This window comes from Caenorhabditis remanei, chromosome X (assembly GCF_010183535.1).
Source record: "Caenorhabditis remanei strain PX506 chromosome X, whole genome shotgun sequence".
In the NCBI taxonomy this organism is placed as follows: domain Eukaryota; kingdom Metazoa; phylum Nematoda; class Chromadorea; order Rhabditida; family Rhabditidae; genus Caenorhabditis; species Caenorhabditis remanei.
Window position 1 is genome coordinate 3,252,915 of NC_071333.1, and position 16,451 is coordinate 3,269,365.

General features: G+C 38.3%; 2 protein-coding genes across 2 annotated transcripts; both read left to right on the forward strand.

The window, feature by feature from the left end:
* Positions 1-7,023: 7,023 nt before the first annotated feature.
* GCK72_022624 (uncharacterized protein) lies at positions 7,024-7,558 on the forward strand (the record flags this gene model as incomplete). The annotated part of the gene is made up of 3 exons (XM_053734943.1): positions 7,024-7,086; positions 7,132-7,301; positions 7,354-7,558. 3 exons carry the CDS (start codon positions 7,024-7,026, stop codon positions 7,556-7,558), a joined length of 438 nt encoding a protein of 145 aa, XP_053578509.1.
* Positions 7,559-11,197: 3,639 nt separating this feature from the next.
* GCK72_022625 (uncharacterized protein) lies at positions 11,198-15,187 on the forward strand (the record flags this gene model as incomplete). Its single annotated transcript, XM_053734944.1, has 7 exons — positions 11,198-11,306; positions 12,381-12,555; positions 12,606-13,361; positions 13,414-13,926; positions 13,982-14,864; positions 14,916-15,106; positions 15,154-15,187. 7 exons carry the CDS (start codon positions 11,198-11,200, stop codon positions 15,185-15,187), a joined length of 2,661 nt encoding a protein of 886 aa, XP_053578510.1.
* Between the last annotated feature and the right edge of the window lie 1,264 nt (positions 15,188-16,451).

Below are 16,451 nucleotides of genomic sequence, written 5' to 3' on the forward strand. Positions count from 1 at the left end.
ATTTTAAAAATAATAATATTTTCAGTGGGGGAAGTTTGCTCAACGAGTCGATCGTGAGCACACGGAAATCGTCATCGATCCATCAAAGTTTTGGAAATTGGTTAATGACACCTCCATTGCCCTCCTCGATGTCCGTCCTGTGAATGATGTGGTCGTCATCAAGTATCGAAAGAAGGCGGAAACTCTTTCAAGTTTGAAGACAAGTGCCGTCCATCTAGCCGCATTGACAACATCTTATGCTCGCCTCCGCTTGTATCGGCTCATGGAGATGGCTGGTCCAGACAATCTAGTGTATTCCGGTATGGTTTTTATATAATTTTCCTAAAATTTTTAAACTTTTTTCAGATACCGATTCATTGATTTATACGGTCCCAGACGGTTGCGATGATCCACTGGCATCGGAGATCGGCCCCTACCTAGGACAACTCACAAATGAATTGGATGGTGAATTGGAAGAGTTTGTTAGCCTTGGACCCAAAACTTATTGTTATAAGGATCGTCTTTCCAGTGGAGAAGTCAAGGTACTATTCATTTTTCAAAAACTTTAATACTTATATAAAATTTCAGGTTGTGAGAAAGATGAAGGGCGTCACAATCAATTCCGAAGTCGACAAGCGAGTTACTTTTGGCAAAATGAAGAATATGATCACCGAGGTTTTGGAGGATGTTGCTGACAGGACCACGATGAACTTGCCGCAATTTGTCATCAATCGAGACAGGGACCATCATGTGTTCAGCCGCACCATCAATAAGAGATTCCGCTTCACATTTAATAAGAGAAGAATACTGATGGATGGATCAACCTTACCTTTTGGGTATTTCGAATAAAATATCATGTTTTTACTTTACTTTTCGGGTATTTTGAATAAAGTCTCTCTTTTTACGCAATTCCACGAATAAATGTACATTTAACAAGGAAGTGAAGGCGAATTTGCATTGGATAGGGAGAAACAGAAGGTACTTTCTGCACTAAGATTTTGGATTATGCTATGGGACACGGTTTTGGAGTTTTTGCACTAAGTGTCTGAATTTCAACATGCTATGGGACACGGTTTTGGAATGGAATCTCTCACAACACAAACTCCTTTTCAGAACCTGACCAATGAGCCGCTCCGGTGAGGAGTGGCGAAGGGAAGGTTTAGCCTTTGGCTTTCGCTTCATCTCCAGGTCACTTGTTGTGACCCTCCGACTTGCTTTTCTTGGTGGTTATGTTGTTATTGGGAAAGAGGGATTTTTTCTTAATAAATTTATTTTTACAAGTCCGCGTCAAAGTAGTGAAGGAAGCAAACAGACACACAGAGAGAAGGGAGATGATGAAATAGTTGAGAGATGGGAAAAGTGTGCAATGCCCGTGGTGTACTTACGTACTTGCGCGGGGCCGGGGACTGGGAGCCAGAAAAGATAGGCCGTGTCGATTTACGGGACGGCCATCACATATTTTAGTGAAATATTGTCGGAAATGTGTTAATATCGGAAATTATGCGATAAAATGGAAAATTCATGAGATTCTCCAGTAATAGAAAAATTAATAGAAATTTTTTCGCATCGAATGGAATGAAAATGAAACAAAAATATTCAAAAAAAAAAATATTCATTCATCATGGTTAAGCTAGCTTGGCAGTCTACTATTCTTATTGTCGGACCAAGCGGTCAAGGAAAGAGCACTTTGGCTCGACAAATTGTGGACCAACGAAATGTTATTTTTGATGCAAATAGCAAAGTCTGTTTTTGGTATTACGATACCTTTGAAAGCGTACCCGACTCGATGAAGAATAGGCCTGATATTTTGCTTCGTGAGGGACTTCCAAACTTGGAAGAATTGAAGAAATATAAGAAGGAACAGGCTATGGTGGTTATAGACGATTTAATGACAAAAATCGACCAAAACTCTGGAATGGAGCGTTTAGTCTCTGTTTTGGCCCACCACTACGATATGACCATCATGTTTCTACTTCACACTATTTTCTACTCAAAAGTGATTAGAAACTTGCGTTTGCAGGCAAGTTATATAATTTTGTTCAAAAACAATGCAGACAAGTCAAGTGTACGGTGTTTGGGTTCACAACTTATGCCTGGCTCATGCAATACGTTTCTGTCCATTTATACAGACGCTACTAATCAGCCTTATACGTATTTGCTTATCGATCTACATAAAAACTGCCCTGACGAAATTCGTTATCGCGATAATATCCTCCCTGGCAAAACCACTCATGTCTATGTACCAAAATAATTGTTGGGATTTGGAGGCTTTTCACAAGATTCTGGCCCTTTCTTCAACTACGGATGAAAATGAAAGAATCTCCGAAATCAATTCGATTCCCGACAAAGTCCTCATATGTCTAGTTGAACTTGTTTTTAACATTATCAACGGTTCAATCAAGGTTCCACCGAAAATTGTTGCAAAACTAAGTCCTCAAGCTCAAAACTTGAGAATGTTGGCAAATTTCCGTAATCTCGATGATACCCGAGAGTTTTTGATTCAAACTGGTGGATCCCCAGTCGCTATACTTTTGCCCGTTTTGATAGCAGCCGCTACTACTATTCTTGAAAATGTCCTACGGTAAATATGTTTTATTGTCGGTTGAAGAACATGAAGATTTAATTTCGAAAAGGAAAGACCCTATTGATAATATTCTTGATGCTCCCATGGAAAATGATGTCAAACTTGCTCATTTGCGAAGTGAAATATCAAATTTGGTGAGAGAACGGGTAAATGCCACAAAACCAGAAGAACCCGTTAAAGTTGAAAAACCCGTCGATTTGCCACCTATGGAAGAACCAGCTGATGATGTGTTTTATGGAGGAAATGACACGATACTAACACCACCACCACCGCCGGCAGCGTCACTTACTGCAACTTCTAATGAAATTGATATAGAAACGGCAAAAAAGAAGCTTTTGGTACATTTCAAGAAAAACCCTGAAGTTTTTAAAATCGACAAGACTTCTGGTAATTTCTACTTGAGGGATATTATAATACCCAATGTCACCATTAAAAGGATTCTCGAAGACTTTAGCAACGAAAATCCGATTACTAAACCAACCCCAGGACTTTTTGCCATTTCACAATACTTGAACGAAACCAATTTTCCGGAAAAGTACATTTTGAATCCAAAGCGAAAATACCCACAAAGGTCCAGTAGCAGAAACTTCAAAGTTAGACGTTGGAGCAGTGGTGGTCTAAATGTCAGAAAAAGGAAAATTACTTGAAAAATTGTATCATAATCCCAAGTCTGGTTTCCGTGGTGTCTCACAATTACTCGCTGATGCCCGGGAAATTGATCCAACTATCACACGAAGAGATGTAGTATCCTATCTTCATTCCAATAATGCATACACTCGACACTTTCATAATATCAAAAAGATTAAGCATAACCCATGGGTTGCTTCCGGTCCCGATAGTCATCACATGGCCGATCTCGCAATGTTACCTACTCTAAAGAAGAAAAATAAAGGATTCTGTTACATTTTGGTGGTCGTCGATGTCTTTAGCCGCTTTCTTTTCACCCGACCCTTGAAAAATAAAGAGTGTGGCACAGTTTCCGATGCGTATGAAGATATTTTGCTGACAACTTGGAGGATTCCAGCTCGTTTGTATACTGATAAAGGTAAAATACTAATCTTTTTGCAAAAACTAATTTTTACTTTTCAGGTACCGAGTTCATGGGACGCACTTTTCGAGAACTTGTAGGCTCACTGGGGATTTCTCATATGAATCCAAAAAACACCAACGTGAAGGCCTGTTATGCTGAAAATGCAATCATGAGAATTAAAAACAAGTTGGAAAAATGGTTCACAGCAACAGGTAGTTATGAGTGGACATTGGTTTTGGATGATATCGTCCAGGGTTTGAATGCCACCTATATGGATTCAATTGGAATGTCTCCCGAGCAAGTTTCCTGGAACAATGCCCAAAAGGTTTGGAATCGACTTTATGGATCTGCAAAATCAAGTAAACCTTGCTTCAAAGTAGGTGATACTGTCAGGATTCTTATGGAAAATTCGCCTTTTGCTAAAGGGACACGTGCCAAGTGGTCGGAAGAAGTATTCAAAGTGATCAAAATTGTGGAATATGATATTCCAGTCTACATTCTCGCAGATGACATGGAAAATGAGCTCGACGGCATCTGGTATCAAGAAGAGATGATATTGTATCAGAAACCTGATAATTTGAAGAAAATTGATAAAATTGTTAAAAAACGTAGTAGAAAATCGTGAGTGTTTATCATTCGTTATATTCCTGAATTTGATTCAGTTTAATGGAAAGCCCTACGTGGTCTTGTGGCAACATTCATTGTTCCAAAGCTTTGATTGTATTCATTTCCCAAGTTTTGATAATTTATATTGTCACATTTGTTGCTCTATATAAAATTTGTACCCTTGACTACCCTCAACATCAGCATTGGCTAGTTGTTCTTGGTTCGTGTATTGGATACCTTCTTCCAAACCCAAAAATTAAAGAATGACGGATTTTTACATCACTCTTGTTTCAAACGCCCAAACGGATTCTACAATTTCAAACTTTAAGACGCATCTACCATCTACACTAAATTTCAATAGACCATACGAAGTCGCCCTGAGTTCAATAATTTACCCATCATCCCACGATTTGTTGACAAAAAGCTTGGAAACTGATGGTTCTTTTGAAAACGAATTTGTAGTTTGGTTTGACAAGCAAAGTATGCGATGCTCAATTCCCAATTGCTCATTTTCTTCACCTGTCGAGTTGGTTGGTATTTTGAATTATACCCTGTACAACACTATGATTCGTGTCACAAACGAAACAAAAACCAAGATTGAACTATTTTCTTATGAACCGTTGTTCAAGAGGGTAACTATTCAGAAAAGTGCAAAAGTGACCAAAGTTGAACTTTCTGACAGATTGAGCTATTTTCTTGGCCTCAACAAGGTTTCAACAGCTTTTCCAGTCATTGGACAATATTCTGCGTTTTCTGGATCCGATCTAATGTACATCTATTCTGAAGGATTGGTGGAGCCACAAACGATTAGTCATATGAAAGTGCCACTTTTGAAAGTTATCACCCTATCTACGACAAACACTGGAAATATTGATCAAACCTTCACAAACCCTCTATATGTACCAGTTCGATCGAGACAAGTTGATCGTATTGGCATACAAATAAAGAACGATCGTGATCATTTCATTCCTTTCAACTCTGGAAAGATTGTGATTGTACTTCACTTCCGTCCAATTTCATTTTCAATCGATGGTTAAGTCATGCCTCGTGATATGTATATCTATTTTGATCCTGACAATTCTGTTGATTGGGTCCATTTTTTCGAAAATGAACCAAATCAAGCAGGTTCTGGTGGATTTCGTGCCGGAAGTCTCTATCAACGGGGAAACGGTCCTTTCTCGCAACTTCTCGGAAAACTCTTCATTTCCGCTGTCCCCCTGCTAAAACGAATGGGTGTTTCAATAGGCCGTGAAGTTATGGATTCGTCACTTCGTGTTGCAAACGACGTAGCGTCTGGTGATTCTTTTAAACAGTCCTTGTCGAAAAACGCTACAAATTCTTATAATTCTTTGATTAATCGAGCTGTTAGCAAACTGGATCAGTCTGGTGGTCGCAAAAGACGTAGAAGACAACGAAAACCTTTGAAGAAGCGGAAGCAAAGACCTCGAAAGAAGCCTTCAAAGAAAGTCAAAACTAGGAAACGCTCTCTACCAAAATCTTCTTCCCGTAAACGTGATATTTTTGGAAAATGGCAAAACTGATCAACAATAATAGCGCACCAAGTGCACCCTCCAACATTTGTCTCTTCGACACTCCACCAAGTCAAGTTGCCTTCAATAAGGGGAAATGGATGACTTTTACCCCAACTAGCGCAATCGATTCAAAAGGGCCGTATTCCTTTAATGTGTTTGATAGTGCTCACTTTTTCCAACTCAACAGGACGTATATTTCGTTCAAGCTAAACTTGAAAAACGTTGAAGCTCCAACTGGAACAGAGTCGCCTATCAAGATTGAGCATACCAATTTTATCGGAGCGACATTCTTCAATCAAGTCAAACTATCCTTTAATAATGTAATGATCTACGATTCAGGGGATTACAACTACAAGAGCTATATTCTCACACTTTTGGGTGAAAACAGTGATACCAAGGAAGGACTTTTGACTGCTGCTGGTTGGCATGAGTATGGAGATGAAGACTTTCGTGCTTTGAACGAAAAAACTTACCTTGATTTGTGTGCTCCCCTGCTTTTGGAGCCATTTCAAACGGAAAGACTATTGGTCCCGCATATCAATATTCAACTTCAACTTTATCGGAGTGACAATGCTTTTTGTATGAAAAGTTCCAAAGATACTAGAGCGGAGTTAGAAATTACTGAATTGAAACTTCATATGCGAGCAATTGAAGTGGTTTCCTCTGCTACAATTGCTATGGAAAACCGTTTGCGGTCTTCTCCAGCTCAATACCCATTTACGTCCACAAAGGTGAAACTAATTGCCGTTCCAGAGGGAAGACTCGAGATGCCATTTAATACATTGTACCATGATATCATACCAAGACGTGTGATTATTGGTATTCTCCCGCCAGAAGAGTCGATTATCACCAATTCCTTGGATTTTGGCCATTATAATGTGTCTGAAGTACAACTAGATGCCGGCGGTACAGTTTACCCACCTCAGCCAATACGATGTGATTTTGAAAACAAAAACTATGCTCAAGCTTTTGCCCGTTTCCATGAAGAACTTGGTGGTGTATCAACCAACACTACCCCGAGGATTTCTTACAAAATGTACCGATCAGGCTATACATTCTTTGTTTTCAATTTAGCCCCGATTGTATCGTCAAATGCTTGGGAACTCGTTCAAAGCGGTAGCACCCAGCTTTTGATGCGTTTTGCGAAGAAAACACCGAAAGGTGGTCTAAATGTGATAGTTTTGTCACAATTCGATTCAATGTACGAAATTGACAGATTCCGAAATGTCAATGTGACTAGTCACCATTAGACAAACGTTCATTTTGATTCATTTTCGCCTTGCTGTTTGGTGATGCTGCCCGGTTCCAAGAAACCACTGGTTCTTCCAGATGGATATGTCCCACCGACATCACAGGTAAATTTTTTATCTTTTTTAACAAAAATAATGTTTAATTTTCAGTATGTCGACACTAACTTGGCCTCCTATTTGGCAACAAAGTTTGGCTCCTTGGATCACTTGTCAATCAACAAGATTCGAAACATTAATCTTCATCTACTTGACATGAATATCCCCCAAATCTGGAATGGTTGCAACGGCTACAATGTGGACTTGATCAGTGAATTGAGTTTGTAAGTTTATATTTCTGAAGAATTTTTTTTTCCAAAATATTTTTATTTTCAGGGATGCGACTCCACGAAACCACAGCTTTGTCAACATGATCATTCGTGTCGGAAATCGAGGAAAGCGCAATTATGTCTCAGTTTTGAAATATTTCCAAGAAAAGTACAATATCACCCTTAACTACCCACACTCACCCCTTTTGCGTGATGCCTCTGGTAGAATGTACCCACTTGAGGCCATTTGGTTCCGTATGCGTGTTTATTGAATTGTATTTTTGTCAAGTTTTAATAAAAATGTCGTTGTCAACTATTCAACTTGATAAATTCCTAAGTACCTGTCGCCTGACCAGAAGATGTTTTCATGGAGTCTTCCCAAGTGACAAAAAGCCCATTATTAACAGCAGACCGTGCTCTTTTATATGGAATACAGCACCAAGTAACGAATCTGGGGAGCATTGGGTGGCCCTTTGGGTAGATGACCGAAACTATGGATATTTCTTTGACAGTAGTGGTTGTGACCCGCAAGATGAGTTTGTGCAATTTTTCGCTGAAAACTGTTCAAAGTGGAAAAAGGTGCTACAATCACCTATTCAAGGAATACTTTCAAATGTGTGTGGATACTATTGCATTTACTTTTTGATTCAAAAGGCAAGAAAACGATCGAATAAGGCAATACGTCTGCCATTTTCAGCAAATCTTGGTAAAAACGACAATTTTGTAGTAAAATGGGTCAAAAACCATTTGAAACTGTGCGAGAGCAGAGTATATAAGCCGTTGAAACGCCATCAGAACCCATTCATTAACAATGATTGAACAAATTGACGCTGTCCCACTCCCGACTGACTCTCCACTCAGTCCAATGTCTGGAAACTTTATGGATCCACCAACGCAAAACAATCACCCCATCGGACTCCCTCATCCGCCATATCCGCAAATGCTTCCACTCTATGAAGATGCATTCAAAAATATGACTCTTGTGGGAACCATCAAAATTTACAAAGACGAGAAAAATAATCTTCATGTGACATCTGGATAGCTACCTGGTTATGACTCATGGGAGTTAATGGAATTTTGTAGAAAACATGAGTCACGAGGAAGAAGAAGAAGAAGCAGTTTCAAGAAACCATCATTTCATTCACGATATTCGCTACAATGCCCGCTCAACAAAAGATTAAGGTAAGATTGTCCGACTTTATGCATAAATATTTCTCAATGTCAGACGGAGATCAAACAAGAAGGCATTTGGGACGCTGAGGAGGGAGACGCGAAAGACTGGCCACCTCGCAAAGGAGACTACTTGAAGGGCACCAACTACACTCCAACCCCGCCATCATCACCAGTAAGCTTTCAATTTTGAGAAAACTATATACATGTTCCTATTTTAGACTCGACCCACAACAAAAAAGTGAATAATTTTTATTATTTATTATTTACTTGAAAAATATTTTTAAATTATAAAAAATATTTAAATAAACGAGTTTTCCACTTTATTCTTGACCACATCCAACACTCTGAGTCGCCACGATGTCGTCAAACGAGTCTCTTGAGCTTTCGTCAATGTCGAGCAGAGTCCCGTGTTTCCTTGCTTCCATTCGAGTCCGTCCTTGCAGTCCACATACACGCGGAAGACTTCTGTACGGCCTCCAACAAGGGCACGTTGACATTGAAGCACATCGGCGGCTTCGTAGCTGTCAAAGAAGTCATAGTTCAAAGTGCACACAACCGGTGAACCAGAAACCACCCAGACGTCCTGCTCTGCAGCATTCCAGTTGGAACAGTTTTCCAAACCTTCCAGGACTCGTTGATTGACTTTCTGAAATAATAAAATTTCACATTCAATTTATAGAAAAATTAATTTGTTTACCAAGATGTTAGTGCTCAGCGAGTTCCAGCTTCTCAAGACTTGGTTGACACCTCCAAGAGACACATCGCGATCCTTATCGAGGAACAAACTCCAATAATTTGGAGTTTGAATAACCAACGAGTGCTTCTTGAATGGAGCCACAATGGTTTCAGTCAAATGCTTCAATGTGCATTTGCTCTTGTTCTTCTTCGTCAGTTGACATGACTCTCTTCAGTTTCTCGGAGAGCCTTTTCATCAATTGTTCCGTTATTTGGTTTGCATTGTCAATCAAGGTTCGAGGCGAATCCAGTCGGGAATTGAGTGAGTGATTGAACTAGTAAATACAAGAATTTCAGAAAAATAGGTAGAACCATATAAAGTTTTCGACACAAGAAATCAATATATGGCAAGGGACAACTATTCCGCTAAGTTGTCTTGAATGAGGAAAATACCTCCAAAAGCGAGGTATTTATAGGAAATGTCACCCTTTTATCTAACCGACACATGGCTTAACAAAGAAGAATGTGTCAAAAATGGTTTCTTTGTCTCGGAAAAAACGTCATTTGAAAAATTTGAATTTGAAAAACGTCATTTAAAAAACTTCAAATTTGCCCTTTTTATTAAATACACATTGAACATTTGGAATATTCATGCTATGAAATTAGCATATTCGTAATCTCCAGATCTTCCCGATTTCAAAAAGTATAATATCATGGAGGTTCGGTAAAAATATATGGATACGGTAAAGATGCGCTAAAGATGCGCAAAAAATGATATGGATAAAACAAAAACAAAATTGAATTAATATGCGTGACAGCACACGACGAAAATGAGAGACAATGCAAAAGTAAGAGTGCGCGCAGAGATGACGAGGCATCATTGTGCGGGATTGACGCAGAGAAAAGAAAGAGTGTACAGGTCCGAGAGACGCAGAGTACATTCCAGTGGTCGTCCCACTGTTTGCTCAAACCGTCACGGTTATTATCGATTCTTATAGGTCCCCCACAAGTCTCTTTCATGTACCCAAAACTCATTATCACCTTTTTGTGGGTTTCCTTTCTACAATATTTTGATTCATCTTGCAGAAATGAGCAAAATCAGAGAATTGCAAATTTCAATCATATAATTCGAAATGAGTTAAATATAGTATCCAAACAAAGAATGTTAAACATAGGTTGATTTTATGTGATAAACAGCACTGACAGTCGATGTTACTAGTTTTATGTTGCAGATTGTTGAAAATGTGTTTTCATGTTCAAAGAATGTTTCCACAGTATTTTGTTTTCCTATGACCGAATCCTTGATGATCAGTCAATGATAAACTTTTATTCAAGACATTCGCCACAACTGCGATGTATCTGATTATTATGTATCTGAAAAATTATGTCTCTGAAAAATTGGAGGTATCATTGAAAATTGTGTCGAATTCGAAATAATGTTCCACGTTTTTCTTATTTTCTTCAGATACATAGTTATCCATGAAATTGGTAGCCCATATCTGGTAAAAATGTTTTGTTAGTTTTTAGAATTTTTATCAAAAATAGGCAGAAATCTTACGTACATTCGCCTTTTTATTGAAATCTGAAAACATTTTTTTTAATTCGACTTTTTTGAAAAAAAAAATTCAAAAGAAGTTTCAAAAATTTATAATCATACCGGCCCGGCCCTTCGCAATAACAAATGATCCTACTGTCCACATCCCCCTCTCTTTGTCCTCAACGCTCTGTTGACACAAGAGAGACTGCAATACCAAGAGACGCAGGCCTAATGAGTCACATTGCGCGCGAAATACGGACTGCGCATAGTTAACGGTTCTCCCATTACTCATCCACGTCACTCACATTCTTTACTACTGTTTTTTGGTTATTAATTGCAAAATCAATAGGAGAAATGAGGATTTCTTTGATTTTCTCTTAAAAAAAGGTTTTTTTCTTGGTATTTTTGTTTTTAGAAAATTTGTTCGATTGTGACTTTAATTGCCGTTTCAATTTTTTTCCCGCTGATTATTTTTTGAATATTGTTTTCTTTTATTAATTCTAGTCAATTTCAGAAAGAACTACATATGTGGAGTCAACAGAGTCAGTCGGTGAACGCCCGTCAAAGCAGCGGCGGCAGTTTCAAAAGAGGTCTCATTTCTTCTGAAATGGGAGGCCCATCGGCAAAGAAAATTGGTAAGTTCTGTCTATTTGTGATTAATGAGCGTAAACAAGTATGTATATGCATACTTGCAAAATGTCGGCCCGGATTCAAACAAAGTGCACAACTTTTTTCATAAAATGTTTTTGACATTTGTCTGCAATTTCATCAAAAATAGTTAGAAAACCAAAAATTTCCGAAAATTATAAATTTCGACTTTGTACAAAATCCCGGGTTGGGCCGGACCGCCCGGCCCATACCGTCGCAATTATGAAAATATGTTTAAAGTAGGCTGTTGTTAGTCTTTAACGAACGAATTCGAATGCATATCTATTACTAGAAGTAGACTTGTCAAAACCCGTTTCGATCCGTCGGCGGTCAAAGCGGATTCTAAGCGGCTGCCTACTTTAATCGAAATTTTTCAATTTTTGTTTTGAAATTTCAGTGTCAAAGTGCTTAAAGGAGTACTGAAGTCATATTTTTTTATTTCAGATACTGATACTTCAGAAAATTCTGAACAACTTTCATCATTGGAGCATGTGCTAAAAATCGCTCTAAATGCCCTAAATTCACGTTTTCCCAGCTCAAAAGAAGCCTAGATGGAAGAGTTTTCCCACGCGAATTTCTCCCTCCGTGTAGTCCTCTCGGACAAAATAATTTTTTTCTATTTCTCGATGTTTCGTTTTCTTGTTTTTTTCAACAAAATTCCGTGTTTTTTCCATTTATATCGTAAAAAAGAAGAAAAAAACACGAAAATTTGTTGAAAACTGTTGAAACATTTGAAAATTGTTGAAAGTTGAAATTTGTTGAAAAAAGCAAGAAAACAAAAAATCGATAAATAAAATTAAATTATTTTGTCCGAGAGGACTACACGGGGGCAAAAATTCGCGTGGGAAAACTTGTCCATCTAGGCTCCTTTTGAGCCGGGAAAACGTGAATTTAGGGCATTTAGAGTGATTTTTAGCATGCTCCAATGATGAAAGTTGTTCAGAATTTTCTGAAGTATCAGAATCTGAAATAAAAAACATATGAATTCAGTCCTCCTTTAAAGTACCATACATATTCAGTTTTTGATCGAATTCTTCAAAATTATCTAGTTTTTGTTTCAGCTCCCGTTCTCGAAGATTCATTCAAAGTTACCAAGACGTTCAATGTCACAACTAATATGCTTCCTCTTAACGTATGGAGTATGAAGAAAGTGCAGCGGATCAAGACAGAGACATTTATTGTTTCAAGTCAAGGCGAGAAAGTCCAGTTGGACCTTCCCGGCACTGTTGCGAATGAGTGAGTTCAATTATTGAGAAAGTATTATCTGTACATTCATTGATTTGCAGTGTATTAACTAACAATGTTCGTCTCCGTCAGCTGGCATTAATGACATTGATTCCTTACTTGAGACCCAAGCTGTTCCCAAAACAACGTGACTTCGTCTTTGACTCAACAACTCTTTACGTTCCGGAAGGACAATACATCGGAGAAACCGTTGAAGAATTTAAAATTTGCAAAAAACAGTTTGAGAATTTGCCTGGTTTTTGGAAACAAAGTATCTCTAGATTCTTGCGTAACGATGACGATGGATTTCTTGTGAGACTTACCAAAGATGGATACATACCACAAGGAGACAAGGCGCTGGAGGAGGAAGCTCATCGTTCAGAGTTCATCAGATTCCTGGGAATCCTTACTAGTCAGAAATCGAATAAAGAGATGTACTTTCATAAAGGAAATGTGTCATACCCTGTTGATTCGAAGCAAGATCAGTTGGATTCCACAGTCTACACCAGAGCTGGATTTGCAAAATCAATTTTTATTACCAGAGAGAACGCTGCGGTCACAATGAGCATCAACACACAATTTTGTTCATTCTACAGAACTCTTCCAATTCTGACTCTCGTTTTCAACATGCACAAAGAATTCAAAAATGGAGTTTCAACAAATTCCATCGATGAGGCTGATAAATGTTTGAGAGAAAATAGTGAATTCTTGAGAATCGTGAAGAAAGAGTTGATCGGACTCTATGTCAAAGCAACACATTTGAAAGAAGGTGCCAACCTTTTGCAAATTGCCGGACTTTCCAAGAAGAACGCCGAAAAGTGAGTTTACAGTGATTCCATATTGTTCAAAACCTCTACGTACATATTTCAGCGAATTCATAACGCTAGAAGGTCATTCAATCACCGTTGCGGAGTACTTTTATAAGGTATACAACATCACACTCCAACATCCAAGAATGCTTCTGATTATTGGAAACCTATTCGGAAAAGAGAGCGTCTTTCCAATGGAAGTGCTGAAAGTTGCCCAATATCAACTCAAGCATTCTATGAGTATCAAGGACAAGAAGAAATATAAGGAAGCCATTGAACTCTTCTCAGCTCCAGAGTCCTACATGCGTGATGTTGCTTCTGTTATCAGCGATCCGCTGGAACTAAACAACAGTTCGTTGATGAAAGCTTTCGGAATTGAATGCAGATTCAATGCACCAGTTTTCTCACAAGCTAAGCTTCTGTCCTGCCCGGATATCAAAATAGGAACGGAGGTCAAAAGACTTCAGCTTGGAAGTTCAGAAATACCTCAAACTGAATCATTCGAACAGCCAGCAAATATTCATCAAGCTGCAGTCATTTCATTCGACAACATCTTGAGCAAAAAAAAGGTTAGGTAAGTAGCAAACTAACACTTAAAATAGTTAAAACTATTTTTTATTATATTACAGAGACCTTGCTGTGAGGATTGAAGAAATTTGCTTGGAAAAAGGTATAAAAACTTCATCAAAATTTTGTGCTCATGAAATGTCTGCCGAAGATTACATGCTGATGGACCGTATGATGGGATGGAAGAATCGGAAAATTGGAATCGTGATCGGAATAGTCGAAAATGAAAAGTCTGATGTGTATGATGCGCTGAAGTACTACCGAATCACGAAAGTGCAGACGATCATTCTCACCAAGGAAACTGTAGATCAAATCTTAAATGACAACACGGAGACTATCAACAAGGTCACAAGAAAGATAAACATGAAGTGCGGAGGCATCAACTTTCTTGTTAACATTCCAAGAACAATTGACGGCAAGGAAAGTGCGCTGCACAAGAAATTGAGAGCATGCGTCCAACACATCGGAATAAAAACGTATCAATCTATCGATATGAAGAATCACAGAATGACCATGATAGGAGCTTCATTCAATGTGTCCACCTCGTCCCGACTCAGTGGTCATTGCTACCAGGAGATGCACCACCGTCGAAAAATCCAGGCAATTGATTCGATTCTATTGGAGAGTCTAGAATCCTATAACAAACGATCCAAGCAATATCCCGCGACAATTGTCCTTTACCGCAGCATCTGCAACAACGAGGATTTCGGTATGGTGAAGGAAGAAGTAGAAGCAATTCGAGAATCATTTGTTGGTAGAAATGATGCATACTCCCCGTCCTTGGTGGTTTTAGCCGTTCAAGAAGACGCTCTTGTCAGATTGTTTGTGCCAGCAGCTGATTTCAAAGGACCTAATACAAATGTTCCACCTGGCACTTGTATCGACACCAATATAATCACCTACGGGTACGATGAGTTCATCTTGAACTCTCATACTCCAACTAAAGTGAGATATATTTCGATGGATGTGCTCATTATAATAAGAATTTTGTTTCAGGGAGTGTCGGTACCAGCCAGATACACTATCCTGGCCAATGACCCCAGCTGGACCAAAAACGAAATTGCCCACATCACGTGGTTTATGACATTCAATAATCAAGTTGCATACAAACCGCATGCTGTGGTAGACGTACTTCATTTTGCGGGAAAATTAGCCAAGAGAGGGACAAACATTCTTAGATTTGAACAGTAAGTTTTTTGTTATACGAAACTATCATTCCATCGTTTATTTTCAGAAATATCACGCCGTCTGATTCCGATGCAGCGTAAAAAGTTCTGAAATTCCCATCAACATTCTTCCTCACTCATATTTGATTGCTTTTGAATACTCAAACTCTCCAGTTTCTCTATTCGTCTTGTTTATATACTGTTTTATATCCTTTTACCGTTTTTTTGATCGAAAGTTGTGCCCTACGTTTTTTACATTGTTTTATTGTGATTCATAACTTTAAGTCCAACTGTCATTCATCTTTTTTTTCCAATAGAATAAATTTTTTTTTCTAAATTGAGTACTGATATGTAAAAAAAAACACTTCAAGCTTCAACTTACAAGCATTCATTAGAGGAAAAAAAGTTCGTAAAAAGCCACGCAATTTGTGTCAAATCAGGAAATTTAGTGAATCATCAAAATACGCGGGAAGTATTTCTGAATTTTTGATATTTCCAAATGAATCGATAAAAAACTGCAAATAAAATTATCTATTTTTAATGAATGGACTTAAGAAAAAAATCGTGAACATGGTTTTATCTGACTCTGAGTATTACGAAAAATGAGAAGAGTGTTAAAGATACTTGCGGTACCTCTGTTTCATTTTGCGTTTCATATGGTAAAATTTTGAAAAATGTAGATCAATCTTACAATGGAAGTCTTTGGAGACGCCACTTTCAAACGACCTATAAATTTGGTCATAGGAATTTTCAATCTCGGGGAGTTCATTTCTGCATTCAACACCTCCTAAATGTTTATGAGATCCGAGTTATGAGCTTTCAAACTTTTCATATGGTCAAGTTTTTTCACGTGGAATTCCAAATCAACAAACACTTTACGCTAGATTATCTTTTTTTGCAACCTACGAGCACAGGTTAGTCGCTGGGGAACACAAATGGAACCGCGCGGTGGCGTATATACCGCCGATTTGGATTTCCATGTGAAAAAGCTTAACCATATGAAAAGTTTGAAAGCTCACAACTCGGCTCGAAGAGACAATATGCAGGATTTGACTGCAAAAATGGACTGCTCGTGGTTTGAAATACCTATAACCCAATTTAAAGGTCGTTTGAAAGTGGCGTATCCAAAGACTTCCCTTGTTTGAGCTTCATTTGTTCAGTTGACGATTTTCCTCTACGAACACACCATGAAAGGTTTTAGAACGCCGAATTGATTCATTTTCGAATAGCCCTATTTTACCTCAAAATGGTGAAATTTCAAAGATGAATAAGTTTTATCCAAATAAGTTGTCAAATATAAAAGCGCAGTTCGTGGTTTGATCTACAATTTTTAAAGAAGTTGACATTGTGAGACATGAGATTGAGA